General features: G+C 48.3%; 1 protein-coding gene across 1 annotated transcript in view; it reads left to right on the forward strand.

The window, feature by feature from the left end:
* QARS1 (glutaminyl-tRNA synthetase 1) overlaps positions 1–15,922 on the forward strand; it is a 343,605-nt gene extending 327,683 nt beyond the window's left edge. Inside the window, exons 21-24 of the mRNA XM_069206197.1 lie at positions 4,215–4,342; positions 6,420–6,486; positions 7,014–7,139; positions 15,653–15,922. Of these exons, the coding sequence (XP_069062298.1) occupies positions 4,215–4,342; positions 6,420–6,486; positions 7,014–7,139; positions 15,653–15,703 (372 nt within the window). The 3' untranslated portion in view covers positions 15,704–15,922. The remainder of the gene's footprint in view (positions 1–4,214; positions 4,343–6,419; positions 6,487–7,013; positions 7,140–15,652) is intronic.
* Positions 15,923–20,246: the final 4,324 nt, after the last annotated feature.

Below are 20,246 nucleotides of genomic sequence, written 5' to 3' on the forward strand. Positions count from 1 at the left end.
CTTCTTTGTTGCTTCTTTGTTGCAAAGAAGTAGCTGGATTTGAGCAGGGCCGCTGCTCACGGGAGTTTCTTGGTCCTTTAGTCCAGGGCAGTCCTCTGAGGCTTCAGAGGTCGCTGGTCCCTGTCAGATGCGTTGTTGGTTGCAGGTTTTCGAAGTTGGAGACAGGCCGGTAGGGCTGAGGCCAAAGCAGTTGTTGTCGTCCGTCTTCTCTGCAGGCTTGTAGGTCAGCAGTCCGTCTTGTTTCTTCAGGTTGCAGGAATCTAGTTTCCTAGGTTCTGGGGTGCCCCCAAATACTAAATTTAGGGGTGTGTTTAGATCTGGGAGGGCAGTAGCCAATGGCTACTGTCCTGGAGGGTGGCTACACCCTCTTTGTGCCTCCTCCCTGTGGGGAGGGGGGCACATCCCTAATCCTATTGGGGGAATCCTCCAAAACTAAGATGGAGGATTTCTAAAGGCAGGGGTCACCTCAGCTCAGGACACCTTAGGGGCTGTCCTGACTGGTGGGTGGTGACTCCTTGTTTTCCTCATTATCTCCTCCAGCCTTGCTGCCAAAAGTGGGGGCAGTGGCCGGAGGGGTGGGCATCTCCACTAGCTGGGATGCCCTTGGTGCTGTAACAAAGGGGGTGAGCCGTTGAGGCTCACCGCCAGGTGTTACAGCTCCTGCAGGGGGAGGTGTGAAGCACCTCCACCCAGTACAGGCTTTGTTCCTGGTCACAGAGTGACAAAGGCACTCTCCCCATGTGGCCAGCAACTTGTCTGGTTTTTGGCAGGCTGGCAGGAACTAGTCAGCCCACACTGGAAGTCGGGTATGTTTTCAGGGGGCATCTCTAAGATGCCCTCTGGGTGTATGTTACAATAAATTGCACACTGGAATCAGTGTGCATTTATTGTGCTGAGAAGTTTGATACCAAACTTCCCAGTTTTCAGTGTAGCCATTATGGAACTGTGGAGTTCGTGTTTGACAAACTCCCAGACCATATACTCTTATGGCTACCCTGCACTTACAATGTCTAAGGTTTTGCTTACACACTGTATGGGCATAGTGCTCATGCTCATATGCCCTCACCTGTGGTATAGTGCACCCTGCCTTAGGGCTGTAAGGCCTGCTAGAGGGGTGACTTACCTATGCCACAGGCAGTGTGACGTTGGCATGGCACTCTGAGGGGAGTGCCATGTCGACTCAGTCATTTTCTTCCCACCAGCACACACAAGCTGTGAAGCAGTGTGGATGTGCTGAGTGAGGGGTCCCCCGGGTGGCATAAGACATGCTGCAGCCCTTCAGGACCTTCCCTGGCATCAGGGCCCTTGGTACTAGAGGTACCAGTTACAAGGGACTTATCTGAGTGCCAGGGCTGTGCCAATTGTGGAAGCAAAGGTACAGTTTAGGGAAAGAACACTGGTGCTGGGGCCTGGTTAGCAGGGACCCAGCACACTTTCAATCAAAACTTAGCATCAGCAAAGGCAAATGTCAGGGGGTAACCATGCCAAGGAGGCATTTCCTTACAAAAGCGAACAAAGACTTCCCTTAACTTTAAAAGGAAAATATGACCCTGTGCTGATTTAAAAATTAACTCAAGGCCGTGAGCTATTCTCAAGGTACTGGTAGCTTGCGATCGACAGGTTGGAGACACCTGGCTGAGAACAATTCAAAGAGCACTGCGGCAGCAGGCTCTTGGACAAATGTCACTGGCCAAGTATTTCCATTTAGAATTCATGTGCTAAATCAGACTTGCTACAAAGTATTCAGTTCTGCTCCGCACCCTATTCCCTCTGTTTTTCTCAACAGGAGAAATATCTAGTAGAACAGAGCAATCTGTTTCGGTGCTCTGTGTTGCTGTAGCTGTTTTGAAGTGGTTCTCTTCCTTTTCCAAAGTTCTTTGGCCAGTCATCACCTCACAACTTTCCCATACCTCTGACATGCTTAGAACGTATCCTAACCCCTCCCAAAAGTACGTGATGATGCTTGACCTCACGGACGCCTCCTTCCAGCCATCTGGCCAGCCTGTCACCAGTGCCTTCACTTTCTGATCAGTACTTCTAACCGCAGGTTGCTCGTCTGTAAAATATTCCCCAGATGCCAGACTAATGGATCTGGAAGTTTTCATAGCAATGCTTCTGCATGCTGCTAGGTGGTGCTGTGTGGCAAGGTGTTGACTTGAAGTGATGAAGCAAAGCAGCATTTAAGGACCACGCCCATGCGCCAAAGTCAGTTCCTTTCTTTTGGTGCTTTAAAACGCAGATCTGGAGCTCTGCTCCCTTTTTTCCCAGTTTGGGTTTTTCAAACTAAACTTGTGTACAATGGAACAATTTTCTCACCTAAATCTACAGTGTCCAAACCATGCTGTGATTATTATAAACAAATGTTGGTGACCGACGTGCACAAGATGGCTCGGGCCCTTCTCCAAGTCGTGTAAGTAATGTGCCCTCATGCACCCCAAGGTGATTCGAGATCCTGAAGCAAATCTGTATGTCGGTGAACATTTAAAGAAGCCACTCAAGTCCTACTCCTGCTCTAAGTCGAGAGCACAGACCCGTTCCCACTCTCGAGACCTATCCTGCGGCAGGTCCCATTCACCTCAAAGTCATCTGATAAGTAAGTCCAAGTAGAAGTGAAAATGCGAAAGGAGAAGCGGCACCCTTCCGCATCCTGCCATTCTCTAGCTAAAGAGAAGTTGCAAGGGCTTCACAGTGCCATTCGATCTTGCTCCCGATTCCCTAATTGAGGAGCCAATCCCACACTTGATCCTGATGTGCCCAGAGTTTCACAATCTATCAGTGACACCACAGCCAGTCGAGGCCATTGTTAAGGCCAAACTGCATGTGTAGGAAGTTGGCTCTGTGTGTACTATTTCAAAGTAAGAAATAGTGTGCACAGAGTCCAAGGGTTCCCCCTAGAGGTAAGATAGTGGCAAAAATAGATAATACTAATGCTCTATTTTGTGGTAGTGTGGTCGAGCAGTAGGCTTATCAGAGGGTAGTGTTAAGCATTTGTTGTACACACACAGGCAATAAAGGAGGAACACACACTCAAAGACTTACTCCAGGCCAATAGGTTTTTATATTGAAAAATATATTTTTCTTAGTTTATTTGAAGAACCACAGGTTCAAGATTTACATTAAACACTTTAAATGCAAGGTACTTCACTTAGATACTTTAGGAACTTTGAATGAACACAATATTATGTACAGTATTTGTAAAAATGGCAATAAGCTATTTCAAAAGTGGACACAGTGCAAAAATCAACAGTTCCTGGGGGAGGTAAGTAAAGGTTAGTTTTGAAGGTAAGTAAGACACCTACAAGTCTCAAATTTAGGGAATAGACAGCCCACCGTTGGGGGTTCAAGGCAACCCCAACGTTACCACACCAGCAGCTCTGGGACGGTCAGGTGCAGAGGCCAAAGAGGTGCCCAAAACACATAGGAACCGGGGCCCCCCTGTTCTCCATAGGCACCTATCTGCCAGCAGGTAAGTACCCGCGTCCTCGGGGGGCAGACTAGAGGGGTTTTGTAGGGCACCAGGGGGGGACACAAGAAGGCACAGAAAGTACACCCTCAGCCGCACGGTAAGGAATCTGCAACTAGAAGTCTTTCAGATATGTTCACCTGTAATAATGGGTTTGCTGCTTGAAGCGCCTCTGGATATACTTGACCTTCCTGCCTCGCAAGTGGAGAATTGTGCCCCAAAAAAATCTAAAATGAAGGTTACAATGGAGGACAATGTGGGCTTATGTTTGAAGTTGTAGTGGGTCATATGGACTACACCATTGTTGATGCGCACCTTGAAAATAGACTTCTGGACCCAACAACTATATAGCTGAGTAATGCTTAGCATGTGAATCAGAAAGAGCTTCAAGCTGTAAGACCATTTTTATAGGTAAGTCACTAGTTTCTTATTCAAATCTCCACAACTCCTCACAGATGATGACAGAATGCCTCATCCATCACCATCAGCATTCTAAATTCAGCTGGGTGGTTGGTCTAGCAGAGGACCCTCAAGAGAGGACTCGATGCCGTAAAATTCAGATAACAGCAGATTTGCTCCACACTACCTATACTACAATGCTGGGGTACAATGTACTAGCAGTCTGTATTTACGTTTGGGGTATTTCAGTAGAGCAGTCTGCATGGAAGCAATGTACATCAAAAAAACTTTGACTGATAGCAAGTTATTTTTTGTCATGCTTTGTGCTAACAAAGCCGTTTCCTTTGTACAGGATGCAACGGGCAAAGTGACGGAGCTGGAAGTGACCTGCACCAAATCTGATGCTTCCACAAAACCAAAAGCCTTCATCCACTGGGTGTCCGATCCTCTGCTTTGCGAAGTGCGACTCTACGAAAGACTGTAAGCCTGGGCTGCAAAGGGATGGGGCTGGCTTCAGTGTGGCGGACTGTGTTGGTAATACTGTAAATTATTTCACAGGTGTGGTGCTCATCCCCTATAAATGGAGAGTGAGAATGGCTTATGCCCACTGCTGTCAGTGTAACTTACTGTGGTGTGAAGGTCACGAATAGCTCCTCGACATGCCCACAAATAGGTGTAAGAATGTTAAACTCCATTCTGTGACTCGAACCCTCCCATGTGTCTCTGGTCCACTTGGTTTTTTGTGTTCACCTCTATCCAGTTTTCTTTTTGGCAACCAAATGAAGTTGGCTGATACTTGAAAAAACATTGCAAACAAACTACATGACTCCCAGTAAGTGAGACTGACTCCCCGTGGGGCATGTGCTTCTTTGGTGGACTGGTTCTATTCTCCCACCCATTAATTCTTGAAATGGTTTTCTTCAAAGTGTATTGGTGGGAAAACTCAATTCAAGTCCCTCAATGTGTCCCTTCTTCGAAGATTAAGAGAGAAAGAATTCAAATTGCATACATATGTCCAAACTACTGGCCTAAAGAGGCATGATGATTAACTTAGCCTCATTGGCAGAGTTCTTGCTTTGCAATGTATACATGAACCCCAGTAGCAGAGCAGGTTAGCCCTCATGCTCTCATTTAGTTTCTGTGATTTGATCTGCTTAAATTATGATCTTGCCATGTCTGGGTGAAATTCACTTCCTCGCTCATTTGATCAAAGAGCAACATCCGGGGAGAGAGCCTAGGGCAGCAGGAAGGGCCTGCATTTGAAGATGGGTTGCCACTAGATCCCAAACAAAGCCTACCCCCTCCTTATCTGCATTAAATGCAACTAACTAGGTTTCCTCCAACATCTTTATGTATTACTCATAAGACTTATAGAATTTCAGCTTATTTTGCATACTCTTAAGGTTACTTCAGTGTCAGTTTAAGTGCTGCAATGGTGGTAATGTCTGGCCCAGATGAAGTGATGTCCAGACTGTGGTAGTGGGGTGCCACCATCCAGGGCAGGGGATCCCAGAGCTCACTTCTTAGCCAAAGTGTGGCTTCTGTAAGTGGACAATCTTTTGGGCTTTCTTGTTTTGCCTGTGAACAGGGTAAGTTGCCCAACTGTGGGCACCAAATGACGCTCTGCTGTAGAAATGTTTGAGTCTTTCTCTGTTGGTATAGGTAAATACACCCCCTCTAGGTAGATTAAAATATGAGGGATGGCAAGACTGAGATGAGGTTCATGTGACCTTAAGCCTATCAAGTTGTAGGAATTACTCTTAGTGGCTGTACTCCATGCAGCTCCCTCGTAGCCTGGAACCCGTATGAAGACAGCTTCACCAACAATCCTCGTGTGAGCGATTGGGCACACAAGCGGAGATGAAAGGACTTTTTGTGGGATAGAATAGGATGGAAACCATTCTAAGAGTAGGGAATAGAAAACCACTGAAAGCAGAAATAACCAGATATCATTTGGCCTCTACAAATAATGGGATTTAATATCTGACCATTTTGTAAGACATGGGGCCTTTTAAATGCGCTTAGGAGAAGGGAGCTTATTAAGTGTGGAGAAGGCCATCTTGAGAAGGAGAGCCTTGTGGGAATCTAAGTGAGGGTGCAATGTGAAAGGACTACCTTTTATTTGGTAAGGTGGAAGTGAAGGAGAACATTCTGAGATAGTGGCGAAGCAAAACCAAGTATTTGGAAAGCATTGATCTGCCTCCTCCGAATGTTGAGAATTGGAAGATTTTAGAACCTGACAGTGAGCCTTCTAGGACTGCTGAGAAAATGAGCCTCCTACTGATGATCAGGAGATGGATAGGTGACCTTTGAAATTGTGGAGAAGAGGAGCCATGTATGTAAAGGGGACAAGGGACAGACCTGTGTGAGTGGACCTGGTACAAACCCAGTAGAAGGGGAGGAGACTTACAAACTCCATAGTACTTTCATCGTGGCCTATGTATGTTCACCTTAGAGGCTAGTCAGGCAGTGGTGACCTGCAGTAAAATATTTGTTTTCACTTTGTCGTAGCAGCCTGCGGATTCAGTTTGTAAATTGCTGCTTTGATTCATTCCAGGTTCCTTCATAAGAATCCAGAGGATCCCTCAGAGGTTCCCGGTGGATTTCTGAGTGACCTTAACCCTGTGAGTACAAACTTGAAGTTTGTGTAGTGTGTGCTACTTGGAAGTGTATGGCTTTGTCTCTGAGGAAACTGATTAATCTTGCTGACCATGGCGTTCAGTTAACACATTGGTTCACAGTTGTATTGATGGTGACCGCTAGGTTTCATTTTGAACCTCCATTTTTCATACTCTGAGTTGTGGTGTTGTACATCTGTAGCTCTTGTGCTGCATGGGTAGTCTAAGTTCTGGAAATAAAGTATGTTTGTGGTGAGGCCTTAGAAAGCTTTCCTTCTGTCTGCCTTAACATGTTAAGATTAACTATTGTTCTAACTACAGATTTCATTATTTGTGACATATGAAAGATGAATGCCAGGGTGGTTCTGCTGTAGTTAAAAAAAAAAAAAAAAAAAAAAATAATAATAATAATTTGACCTGCAGGTTGCGCACAGATTTTTATCAGAATGGAGCTAACCCACCAGGCTAGCTTCCCTCCAGTTCTTGAACAGGCATTGCATCTCTCACACGTCATTCTCTGGTTATATTTCCAGGAATCTATGCAGACTATACACAATGCTTTGGTGGACCAGTCTGTGAAGAATGCCAAAGTCTTGGATAAATTCCAGTTTGAACGTCTTGGATATTTCTCTGTGGACCCAGACAGCACTGAGGAGAAGGTGAGATACTTCTGTTTTTTTGTTTTTTTAAATCAATGCTTTGTTTACATTGCTGAAGTGCTAGGATGATTAAACCTTACTTTTGAAATGCCCAAAGACACATGGTTATTGATCTTCAATACGATTGATGTCCAATATTGATGGCGAGGCCTATGAAGTGAGCATTTTTCACATCTTGCTGCTGTGTCTCCAACTCCCTTTAGTCTGATTGTTGCCTTGTTTAATGCTTCAGTGGTCTTGACCCTTATTGATGTTAGTAGAACAGAATTGGGTGGTAGATAGTACAGAAGTGGGCCTTTCATGGCCTTCTCTACAGTATACCCTGAACCCTTTCAAAGATGTTATTGTCTCTAAGAAAGCATTAATGCCTACAAGCAGACTGACCTTAGAACAAATCAAGTCGATCCAGCCCTACCATGGCTAAGAGTATTTCACGGATAACATAGCACCTCCCTCGCATGAGAAGGAATTCGATAGGTGGGGAGCACTAAGGTCCTCCGCAAGCTTTCTTTCACATGGCTGCAATAGATTTCCACCACACACTTCTCCTACATAGATTTCCACCAAGAGGTGCACTTCAAAGAAGCAGCAAAAACTAGATTGGGAGCCATCAGGAGACATTACTTCCTGGGCAATCTTTGATAAATAAACATCTCTAGACATTATTTCTAATGCACAGCTGAGCCAGAAACACTGCAAAATACAGCAGCCCAGTTGAATGCACTAGAAGTGCTTCGTGTAGATGCTAGAAGTGCATCGGGCAGACGGCAGAGGTGCATGGGCATAAACCAGACCTGCCCACTATCCCTGTGTACGTTTTCATTCATAGAAAGATAATAGGACTCTGTCGTAAGGTTGAATATGCTCCTCACAGGCTGCATTTTGACTACTTTTGAGTTCAGGGCCTTTAAGGAGACATGTCAGTAGCTTCTGTAGCCCCATCTCATCTGAGCCAAACCTGATGCACCTTCTACAGTTTACATGAAGGTTACCATCTATGAGCATGACTGGTCAAGGGAGGACAGTCCCCTTTACAAGTGTCTTTACTCTGTGGCACCATCTTTCCAACTTGTCTATTGTGACCCCGTTACTCGGTTTCCCAATCATATGTTGGCTGTGACTTCTGATGCATTCATTGGACCCCAACAGGAGACATCCCCCGCCCCCACCACTCCCGCACCGTCCCTCAAAGCAGCTTTACATTGATAGATATACAGTGGGTTTGACAAACCACCCTTTGGTGGGTGAGGTGTATTTTCGTACTATCTTTAATGATCCTTTAGGGTAGACCTTTGAACACAGGCACAATGAATCTCTTACCTTCCGCATTGTTGTGGTGTTGAATTTCGGTTTGATAAACCTTGTCATACTTGTAATTAGAATGGCATTACTAAGTTTCCTTTTGACCTTTCAGTCATGGTCCATGTAGGAAGTTGGCTCTGTATGCACTATTTCAAAGTAAGGAATAGTATGCACAGAGTCCAAGGGTTCCCCTTAGAGGTAAGATAGTGGCAAAAAGAGATAATACTAATGCTCTATTTTGTGGTAGTGTGGTCGAGCAGTAGGCTTATCCAAGGAGTAGTGTTAAGCATTTGTTGTACATACACATAGACAATAAATGAGGTACACACACTCAGAGACAAATCCAGCCAATAGGTTTTTATATAGAAAAATATCTTTTCTTAGTTTATTTTAAGAACCACAGGTTCAAATTCTACATGTAATATCTCATTCGAAAGGTATTGCAGGTAAGTACTTTAGGAACTTCAAATCATCAAAATTGCATGTATACTTTTCAAGTTATTCACAAATAGCTGTTTTAAAAGTGGACACTTAGTGCAATTTTCACAGTTCCTAGGGGAGGTAAGTATTTGTTAGGTTAACCAGGTAAGTAAGACACTTACAGGGCTTAGTTCTTGGTCCAAGGTAGCCCACCGTTGGGGGTTCAGAGCAACCCCAAAGTCACCACACCAGCAGCTCAGGGCCGGTCAGGTGCAGAGTTCAAAGTGGTGCCCAAAACGCATAGGCTAGAATGGAGAGAAGGGGGTGCCCCGGTTCCGGTCTGCTTGCAGGTAAGTACCCGCGTCTTCGGAGGGCAGACCAGGGGGGTTTTGTAGGGCACCGGGGGGGACACAAGTCCACACAGAAATTTCACCCTCAGCAGCGCGGGGGCGGCCGGGTGCAGTGTAGAAACAAGCGTCGGGTTTGCAATGTTAGTCTATGAGAGATCAACGGATCTCTTCAGCGCTGCAGGCAGGCAAGGGGGGGCTTCCTCGGGGAAACCTCCACTTGGGCAAGGGAGAGGGACTCCTGGGGGTCACTTCTCCAGTGAAAGTCCGGTCCTTCAGGTCCTGGGGGCTGCGGGTGCAGGGTCTTTTCCAGGCGTCAGGACTTAGGTTTCAGAGAGTCGCGGTCAGGGGAAGCCTCGGGATTCCCTCTGCAGGCGGCGCTGTGGGGGCTCAGGGGGGACAGGTTTTGGTACTCACAGTCGGAGAGTAGTCCGGGGGTCCTCCCTGAGGTGTTGGTTCTCCACCAGCCGAGTCGGGGTCGCCGGGTGCAGTGTTGCAAGTCTCACGCTTCTTGCGGGGAGTTGCAGGGGTCTTTAAAGCTGCTCCTTGAAACAAAGTTGCAGTCTTTTTGGAGCAGGTCCGCTGTCCTCGGGAGTTTCTGGTCGTCGTCGAAGCAGGGCAGTCCTCAGAGGATTCAGAGGTCGCTGGTCCCTTTGGAAGGCGTCACTGGAGCAGAGTTCTTTGGAAGGCAGGAGACAGGCCGGTGAGTTTCTGGAGCCAAGGCAGTTGTTGTCTTCTGGTCTTCCTCTGCAGGGGTTTTCAGCTGGGCAGTCCTTCTTCTTGTTGTCGCAGGAATCTAATTTTCTAGGGTTCAGGGTAGCCCTTAAATACTAAATTTAAGGGCGTGTTTAGGTCTGGGGGGTTAGTAGCCAATGGCTACTAGCCCTGAGGGTGGGTACACCCTCTTTGTGCCTCCTCCCAAGGGGAGGGGGTCACAATCCTAACCCTATTGGGGGAATCCTCCATCTGCAAGATGGAGGATTTCTAAAAGTTAGAGTCACTTCAGCTCAGGACACCTTAGGGGCTGTCCTGACTGGTCAGTGACTCCTCCTTGTTTTTCTCATTATCTTCTCCGGCCTTGCCGCCAAAAGTGGGGCCTGGCCGGAGGGGGCGGGCAACTCCACTAGCTGGAGTGTCCTGCTGGGTTGGCACAAAGGAGGTGAGCCTTTGAGGCTCACCGCCAGGTGTGACAATTCCTGCCTGGGGGAGGTGTTAGCATCTCCACCCAGTGCAGGCTTTGTTACTGGCCTCAGAGTGACAAAGGCACTCTCCCCATGGGGCCAGCAACATGTCTCGGTTTGTGGCAGGCTGCTAAAACTAGTCAGCCTACACAGATAGTCGGTTAAGTTTCAGGGGGCACCTCTAAGGTGCCCTCTGTGGTGTATTTTACAATAAAATGTACACTGGCATCAGTGTGCATTTATTGTGCTGAGAAGTTTGATACCAAACTTCCCAGTTTTCAGTGTAGCCATTATGGTGCTGTGGAGTTCGTGTTTGACAAACTCCCAGACCATATACTCTTATGGCTACCCTGCACTTACAATGTCTAAGGTTTTGTTTAGACACTGTAGGGGTACCATGCTCATGCACTGGTACCCTCACCTATGGTATAGTGCACCCTGCCTTAGGGCTGTAAGGCCTGCTAGAGGGGTGTCTTACCTATACTGCATAGGCAGTGAGAGGCTGGCATGGCACCCTGAGGGGAGTGCCATGTCGACTTACTCGTTTTGTCCTCACTAGCACACACAAGCTGGCAAGCAGTGTGTCTGTGCTGAGTGAGAGGTCTCCAGGGTGGCATAAGACATGCTGCAGCCCTTAGAGACCTTCCTTGGCATCAGGGCCCTTGGTGCTAGAAGTACCAGTTACAAGGGACTTATCTGGATGCCAGGGTCTGCCAATTGTGGATACAAAAGTACAGGTTAGGGAAAGAACACTGGTGCTGGGGCCTGGTTAGCAGGCCTCAGCACACTTTCAATTGTAAACATAGCATCAGCAAAGGCAAAAAGTCAGGGGGCAACCATGCCAAGGAGGCATTTCCTTACAGTCCACTAATGGTCACTAGTCCACAACCTGTTTATCCCATCGCAAAGGATACATATATTTGGCCCTAAGTGGCACTGCAGATCCGGGGCACAAGGAGCTTGGTGTCCACCTTGCTCTTTTCATGGTCTCTCCAACCTTTTCTCTTCTATTAAGACAGTCTGAGTTTTTCCTTGTTATAAAGACAATAGTCCTTTTACCTCTCACTGGACTCAGTCATATTTTGTTTGGTGTTGGTTGAAAAGCACAAAAGTGCTTTAGTCTCATGGTGGCATCTAGTCATCGCACTGCCCCTGAGATTCTAGGTTCAGTCCGACACTGCCTTGTTGGTAAGACGGCATGAAAGCAGACACGATTACCTTTTAAACTCCATCGCCATAAAGGAAACTCAATGAAGAGTCCTGGTTTAGTCCATGTAGGAAGTTGGCTCTGTATGTGCTATTTCAAAGTAAGGAATAGCATGCACAGAGTCCAAGGGTTCCCCTTAGAGGTAAAATAGTGGTAAAAAAATAGATAATACTAATGCTCTATTTTGTGTTAGTGTGGTCGAGCAGTAGGCTTATCCAAGGAGTAGTGTTAAGCATTTGTTGTACATACACATAGACAATAAATGAGGTACACACACTCGGAGACAAATCCAGCCAATAGGTTTTGTTATAGAAAAATATCTTTTCTTAGTTTATTTTAAGAACCACAGGTTCAAATTTAACATGTAATATCTTGTTTGAAAGGTATTGCAGGTAAGTACATTAGGAACTTTGAATCATTTCAATTGCATGTATACTTTTCAAGTTATTCACAAATAGCTATTTTAAAAGTGGACACAGTGCAATTTTCACAGTTCCTGGGGGAGGTAAGTTTTTGTTAGTTTTACCAGGTAAGTAAGACACTTACAGGGTTCAGTTCTTGGTCCAAGGTAGCCCACCGTTGGGGGTTCAGAGCAACCCCAAAGTTACCACACCAGCAGCTCAGGGCCGGTCAGGTGCAGAGTTCAGTGGTGCCCAAAACGCATAGGCTTCAATGGAGAGAAGGGGGTGCCCCGGTTCCGGTCTGCTTGCAGGTAAGTACCCGCGTCTTCGGAGGGCAGACCAGGGGGGTTTTGTAGGGCACTGGGGGGGACACAAGCCCACACAGAAATTTCACCCTCAGCGGCGCGGGGGCGGCCGGGTGCAGTGTTAGAACAAGCGTCGGGTTCGCAATGTTAGTCAATGAGAGATCAAGGGATCTCTTCAGCGCTGCAGGCAGGCAAGGGGGGGCTTCCTCGGGGAAACCGCCACTTGGGCAAGGGAGAGGGACTCCTGGGGGTCACTTCTGCAGTGAAAGTCCGGTCCTTCAGGTCCTGGGGGCTGCGGGTGCAGGGTCTTTTCCAGGCGTCGGGACTTAGGTTTCAGAGAGTCGCGGTCAGGGGAAGCCTCGGGATTCCCTCTGCAGGCGGCGCTGTGGGGGCTCAGGGGGGACAGGTTTTGGTACTCAGTCGTAGAGTAGTCCGGGGGTCCTCCCTGAGGTGTTGGTTCTCCACCAGCCGAGTCGGGGTCGCCGGGTGCAGTGTTGCAAGTCTCACGCTTCTTGCGGGGAGATTGCAGGGTTCTTTAAAGCTGCTCCTTTGGATAAAGTTGCAGTCTTTTTGGAGCAGGTCCGCTGTCCTCAGGAGTTTCTTGTCGTCGTCGAAGCAGGGCAGTCCTCAGAGGATTCAGAGGTCGCTGGTCCCTTTGGAAGGCGTCGCTGGAGCAGAGTTCTTTGGAAGGCAGGAGACAGGCCGGTGAGTTTCTGGAGCCAAGGCAGTTGTTGTCTTCTGGTCTTCCTCTGCAGGGGTTTTCAGCTAGGCAGTCCTTCTTCTTGTTGTTGCAGGAATCTAATTTTCTAGGGTTCAGGGTAGCCCTTAAATACTAAATTTAAGGGCGTGTTTAGGTCTGGGGGGTTAGTAGCCAATGGCTACTAGCCCTGAGGGTGGGTACACCCTCTTTGTGCCTCCTCCGAAGGGGAGGGGGTCACAATCCTAACCCTATTGGGGGAATCCTCCATCTGCAAGATGGAGGATTTCTAAAAGTTAGTCACCTCAGCTCAGGACACCTTAGGGGCTGTCCTGACTGGCCAGTGACTCCTCCTTGTTGCTTTCTTTGTTCCCTCCAGCCTTGCCGCCAAAAGTGGGGGCCGTGGCCGGAGGGGGCGGGCAACTCCACTAAGCTGGAGTACCCTGCTGGGCTGTGACAAAGGGGTGAGCCTTTGAGGCTCACCGCCAGGTGTCACAGCTCCTGCCTGGGGGAGGTGCTAGCATCTCCACCCAGTGCAGGCTTTGTTACTGGCCTCAGAGTGACAAAGGCACTCTCCCCATGGGGCCAGCAACATGTCTCTAGTGTGGCAGGCTGCCGGAACTAGTCAGCCTACACAGATAGTCGGTTAAGTTTCAGGGGGCACCTCTAAGGTGCCCTCTGGGGTGTATTTTGCAATAAAATGTACACTGGCATCAGTGTGCATTTATTGTGCTGAGAAGTTTGATACCAAACTTCCCAGTTTTCAGTGTAGCCATTATGGTGCTGTGGAGTTCGTGTTTGACAAACTCCCAGACCATATACTCTTATGGCTACCCTGCACTTACAATGTCTAAGGTTTTGTTTAGACACTGTAGGGGTACCATGCTCATGCACTGGTACCCTCACCTATGGTATAGTGCACCCTGCCTTAGGGCTGTAAGGCCTGCTAGAGGGGTGACTGACCTATACTTGCATAGGCAGTGAGAGGCTGGCATGGCACCCTGAGGGGAGTGCCATGTCGACTTACTCGTTTTGTTCTCACTAGCACACACAAGCTGGCAAGCAGTGTGTCTGTGCTGAGTGAGAGGTCTCCAGGGTGGCATAAGACATGCTGCAGCCCTTAGAGACCTTCCTTGGCATCAGGGCCCTTGGTGCTAGAAGTACCAGTTACAAGGGACTTATCTGGATGCCAGGGTCTGCCAATTGGGGATACAAAAGTACAGGTTAGGGAAAGAACACTGGTGCTGGGGCCTGGTTAGCAGGCCTCAGCACACTTTCAATTGTAAACATAGCATCAGCAAAGGCAAAAAGTCAGGGGGCAACCATGCCAAGGAGGCATTTCCTTACAGTCCACAACTGAGGGCCTTTTTTTAAAATTCAAAATGGGAGGTGGGCAGGCGTTCCTCTATTGGGCCAGTACCATTGAGGCATTGTGGTAAAGCCTGGTTCAGTAGTACTGACATTCTGTACTGGAGATTTAGATCTGTGTGTGCAGGGAGAAGATGTCATCACACGAAGTTAACAATGCTTTTAATAAGTATCCCCACTAATACCCTGATTAACCTTCCCTGGAAGGCAATAACTGCTTTTAAATACCATCCCCTCCTTAAACAGAGGATATTTAACAGCCATTAATGGCAGTAGTTTCAGGCAGTCATGCGGAAGTGTGTGCCACGGAGAGCCAGTGGATTTCTAGTAGGACAATGTGTGCCTCACAAGAGACACTGGCCCTCATTCTGACCCTGGCGGTCCTAAACCGCCAGGGCCACGGGTAACTGAAGCACCGCCAACAGGCTGGCGGTGCTTCAGTGCCCATTCTGACCGCGGCGGTAAAGCCGCGGTCAGAAAAGGGGATCCAGCGGTTTCCTGCCGGATTTCCCCTGGGCCAGAGAATCCTCCATGGCGGCGCTGCTTGCAGCGCCGCCATGGGGATTCCGACCCCCTTCCCGCCATCCTGTTCCTGGCGGTAAAACCCGCCAGGAACAGGATGGCGGGAATGGGTGTCGTGGGGCCCCTGGGGGCCCCTGCACTGCCCATGCCACTGGCATGGGCAGTGCAGGGGCCCCCTAACAGGGCCCCACAAAGATTTTCACTGTCTGCTATGCAGACAGTGAAAATCGCGACGGGTGCTACTGCACCCGTCGCACCCCTGCAACTCCGCCGGCTCCATTCGGAGCCGGCTTCCTCGTTGCAGGGGCTTTCCCGCTCGGCCGGCGGGCGATCTTCTGGCGATCGTCTGCCAGCCCAGCGGGAAAGTCAAAATGACCCCCGCGGTCTATTGACCGCGGTGCGGTCTTTTGGCGGTTTCCGCCCGGCGGGCGGCACCCGCCGGGCTCAGTATGAGCCCCACTGTGCCATGCGAACCTTCCTAATTTTTACTGCAAGATGCCCTGCACAAGATTATAGTGCCTAGAAACTACTTCAAAGCACAGTAGTAAGTACTGTTAAAAACATGCGTTTATCCTCTCATTAGGACTGAAGGTAAAGGCGTTGGCTCACTTGCATTCAGCCTCAGTGGTCTATGAACCAGGCCGGGTGGAGGGTTGTCTGCAAAACGCAAGGTCTGCAGCGGCAAGAATTGTAATGAAGTCTATACTGTCTCTACTAACTGCCTTGAACTACTCTTTTTCCCTTCTCCCGGATCTTTCAACAGATGGTGTTCAACAGGACGGTGACTCTCAAAGAGGACCCTGGGAAAGTCTAGCATCATCCTCACCACGCCGCCTCCGCCGTTCTATTGCAGTCTACTCAGGATCCGTTTGTACGAACCAGTCTGAGACAGTATTATCAGAGGTTGGCACGCGCCAACAGGCTTAATGCTCAACATCATGACACACAATTGCCTTAAAGACTAACGTTAAATCTGTGGTTTAAAGTAATGATCAGAAATAAATTGGGACACTATTTTCCTAAAAAACACAAACCTGTTTGTGTTGTTTTTGATAAGCGTTGCAAAATGGTCTTCATTTGCTTCTGGGTTCATATGGCTGCTTGGAAACTCTGGCTTCCTTCTCGGATGCATCATGCATGTCTAAAGCAATTCGCTGCAGTATGTCTTACACATAGACCCATGCCTGTTATTTCTGTGCAATAGTGCAGCCTTCAACAACTGCTTTGTAACCATTTTCACATACCCATAGAAAGTGGATGAACTGATCCATATTTGGCCACCAGTTTGTGTGGGGTTTCTGGGCCTTAGCTCTGTGGTGACCAATCGCCCAGCCACTCTCGTACATGTGACTTCTGGTGCATTTGGTGAAACACCTGCCAGTCGGAGTTTTGACTAAAATAAAGAGAGGCTGTTCTCTCATACAAAAAAAGACAAAAATGATGACTGAAATGCTTAAATTAAGTTCCCCAAACACTCTAGTTGATTGCTTTTATGCTCAGTCTCCCACTGCAGGCAGGCCAACCACATTCAAATCTTTTGTGGCCCCACTCATGCCAACACTTGTAAACCCAACCCGTAAGTTTACTGTGACTGTTTGAGAGTGTTAAAAGCAAGGCTAGGACAGAAATGTATCTTTCTTTGCAGGGGTATTGTAGCACTATTTGTTTTTTTTTTAGGTTATTTTCTTGTGCTTTCAGCATTTGATAAACACGGTGGTGTAGGCATAGAGCTCAACTCTCCTGAGCTATATATCACTAGAATCCTGCCCTTATAAGTAATGCATTGGCCCTAATGAATCTTTTTTGGGGAACAAAAAAGGAGTTGTTTGTCTCAGCAGGGAGTCTGGGAGCTAAGCTCCCTCTGAGTCTGAAATCTGGTGTGGGGCATGGACCAGAGTGGAGCCTGCCCAGTCTCCCCAGGAACTGAACAATGTGCACCTCAGGCAAAAGAAGTGAGTGGTCTGGTCTGCATCTATTAGAGCCACAGAGACCACCAACAAGACATACATCACATTCCTGACTTGCATATTGTAGGAAGTTGGCTCTGTATGTACTATTTCAAAGTAAGAAATAGCATGCACAGAGTCCAAGGGCTTCCCTTAGAGGTAAGATAGTGGCAAAAAGGGATAATTCTAATGCTCTATTTTGTGGTAGTGTGGTCGAGCAGTAGGCTTATCAGAGGGTAGTGTTAAGCATCTGTTGTACACACACAGGCAATAAATGGGGAACACACACTCAAAGACAATTCCAGGCAATAGGTTTTTATATAGAAAAAATATATTTTCTTAGTTTATTTTAAGAACCACAGGTTCAACATTTACAAACAATACTTTAAATGAAAGATACTTCACTTAGGAACTTTAGGAACTTTGAATTAGCAAAATAGCACATACAGTTTTCACACAAATGGCAATAAGCTATTTTAAAACTAGACACCGTGCAATTTTCAACAGTTCCTGAGGGAGGTAAGTGTTTGTTAGTTTTGCAGGTAAGTAAACCACCTACAGGGTTCAAAGTTGGGTCCAAGGTAGCCCACCGTTGGGGGTTCAGGGCAACCCCAAAGTTACCACACCAGCAGCTCAGGGCCGGTCAGGTGCAGAGGTCAAAGTGGTGCCCAAAACGCATAGGCTTCAATGGAGAAGGGGGTGCCCCGGTTCCAGTCTGCCAGCAGGTAAGTACCCGCGTCCTCGGAGGGCAGACCAGGGGGGTTTTGTAGGGCACCGGGGGGGACACAAGTCAGCACAAAAAGTACACCCTCAGCGGCACGGGGGCGGCCGGGTGCAGTGTGCAAACAGGCAGCTCGTTCACAATAGGTTTCAATGGGAGACCAAGGGGTCTCTTCAGCGATGCAGGCAAAGGGGGGGGGCTCCTCGGGGTAGCCACCACCTGGGCAAGGGAGAGGGCCACCTGGGGGTCGCTCCTGCACTGGAGGTCGGATCCTTCAGGTCCTGGGGGCTGCGGGTGCAGTGTCTTTACCAGGCGTCGGGTCTTTGAAGCAGGCAGTCGCAGTCAGGGGGAGCCTCGGGATTCCCTCTGCAGGCGTCGCTGTGGGGGTTCAGGGGGGTCAACTCTGGCTACTCATGGTCTCGTAGTCGCCGGGGAGTCCTCCCTGTGGTGTTTGTTCTCCACAAGTCGAGCCGGGAGCGTCTGGTGTAGAGTGCAAAGTCTCATGCTTCCGGCTGGAAACGTGTGTTTCAAAATTGCTTCTTTGTTGCAAAGTTGCAGTCTTTGGGGAACAGAGCCGCTGTCCTCGGGAGTTCTTGGTCCTTCTAGATGCAGGGTAGTCCTCTGAGGCTTCAGAGGTTGCTGGACCCTGGGAACGCGTCGCTGGAGCAGTGTCTTTAGAAGTGGGGAGACAGTCTGGTAGAGCTGGGGCCAAAGCAGTTGGTGTCTCTGCCTTCTCTGCAGGTTTTTCAGTTCAGCAGTCCTCTTCTTCTTAGGTTGCAGGAATCTATCTTGCTGCTTTCTGGGAGCCCCTATATACTCTATTTAGGGGTGTGTTTAGGTCTGGGGGGGGTTAGTAGCCAATGGCTACTAGCCCTGAGGGTGGCTACACCCTCTTTGTGCCTCCTCCCTGAGGGGAGGGGGGCACATCCCTAATCCTATTGGGGGAATCCTCCATCTGAAAGATGGAGGATTTCTAAAAGTCAGTCACCTCAGCTCAGGACACCTTAGGGGCTGTCCTGACTGGCCTGTGACTCCTCCTTGTTTTTCTCATTATCTCCTCCGGCCTTGCCGGCAAAAGTGGGGCCGTGGCCGGAGGGGGCGGGCAACTCCACTAGCTGGAGTGCCCTGGGGTGCTGTAACAAAGGGGGTGAGCCTTTGCGGCTCACCGCCAGGTGTTACAGTTCCTGCAGGGGGAGGTGAGAGGCACCTCCACCCAGTACAGGCTTTGTTACTAGCCACAGAGTGACAAAGGCACTCTTCCCCCATGTGGCCAGCAACATGTCTGGTGTGTGGCAGGCTGCTAAAACTAGTCAGCCTACACGGGTAGTCGGTTAAGGTTTCAGGGGGCACCTCTAAGGTGCCCTCTGGGGTGTATGTTACAATAAAATGTACACTGGCATCAGTGTGCATTTATTGTGCTGAGAAGTTTGATACCAAACTTCACAGTTTTCAGTGTAGCCATTATGGTGCTGTGGAGTTCGTGCATGACAGACTCCCAGGCCATATACTCTTATGGCTACCCTGCACTTACAATGTCTAAGGTTTTGCTTAGACACTGTAGGGGCATAGTGCTCATGTACCTATGCCCTCACCTATGGTATAGTGCACCCTGCCTTAGGGCTGTAAGGCCTGCTAGAGGGGTGACTTATCTATACCTATAGGCAGTGTGAGGTTGGCACGGCACCCTGAGGGGAGTGCCATGTCGACTTAGTCGTTTTATCCCCACTAGCACACACAAGCTGGCAAGCAGTGTGTCTGTGCTGAGTGAGGGGTCCCTAGGGTGGCATAGAGACCTTCCCTGGCATCAGGGCCCTTAGTACCAGAGGTACCAGTTACAAGGGACTTACCTGGATGCCAGGGTGTGCCAATTGTGGAAACAAAGGTACAGGTTAGGGAAAGAACACTGGTGCTGGGGCCTGGTTAGCAGACCTCAGCACACTTTCAAATCATAACTTGGCATCAGCAAAGGCAAAAAGTCCGGGGGTAACCATGCCAAGGAGGCATTTCCTTACACACTGTATAGCTGAGGCTCTGGAGAGCTGGTGAGGTTGCAAGAATAAACTAAAGCAAGTGCTGGACATAGTCTCCCCCCCCCCCCTTTAATATATATTGGGGAAAGAAATCCTGAGCAATGGAAATTAATATTTTTAAAAGAGCAGTAATAGGAGCCCTTTTAATGCCAACCCTTAGATCTGTGAAAAAGGTGACCTCCGAAGTGAAAGCTGTGCCACGGAAGATGAAATATAGTATAGTCACCATTGATAGCACAATATACACGTCACTAGGCTAAACGTGGTAGAGCTGAGAATCTCTGACACAGAGAATAATAAAGCTGGTACTAATGACAAACTGCACAGGATGGAGAAGGATCCTAAGAGCATTTGAATGAAAAATTAAGATTTGGAGGGTCGTTCTTGCTGGAACAACATCAGAATACTGGGAATACCAGACACAACAAATACTGGTCAGATGGACGCCTTTGTTGAACAGTTGTTGACCTTTTATTGGCTGTGACTCTTTCTTCCAGACGTCCATAGTTGAGCAGGTGCATAGAACACTCCTGCCCAAACTACCTCCTGGCTAGCCTCCGCACCGTATAATTAAGTTTTTATATCTGATAGAGACTTCTAGTTGCAGATTCCGTACCTTAGAATTTCCCCCAGGCGTTAGTCTGGATCCAGAGATTTTTC

This window comes from Pleurodeles waltl, chromosome 9 (assembly GCF_031143425.1).
Source record: "Pleurodeles waltl isolate 20211129_DDA chromosome 9, aPleWal1.hap1.20221129, whole genome shotgun sequence".
NCBI lineage: Eukaryota > Metazoa > Chordata > Amphibia > Caudata > Salamandridae > Pleurodeles > Pleurodeles waltl.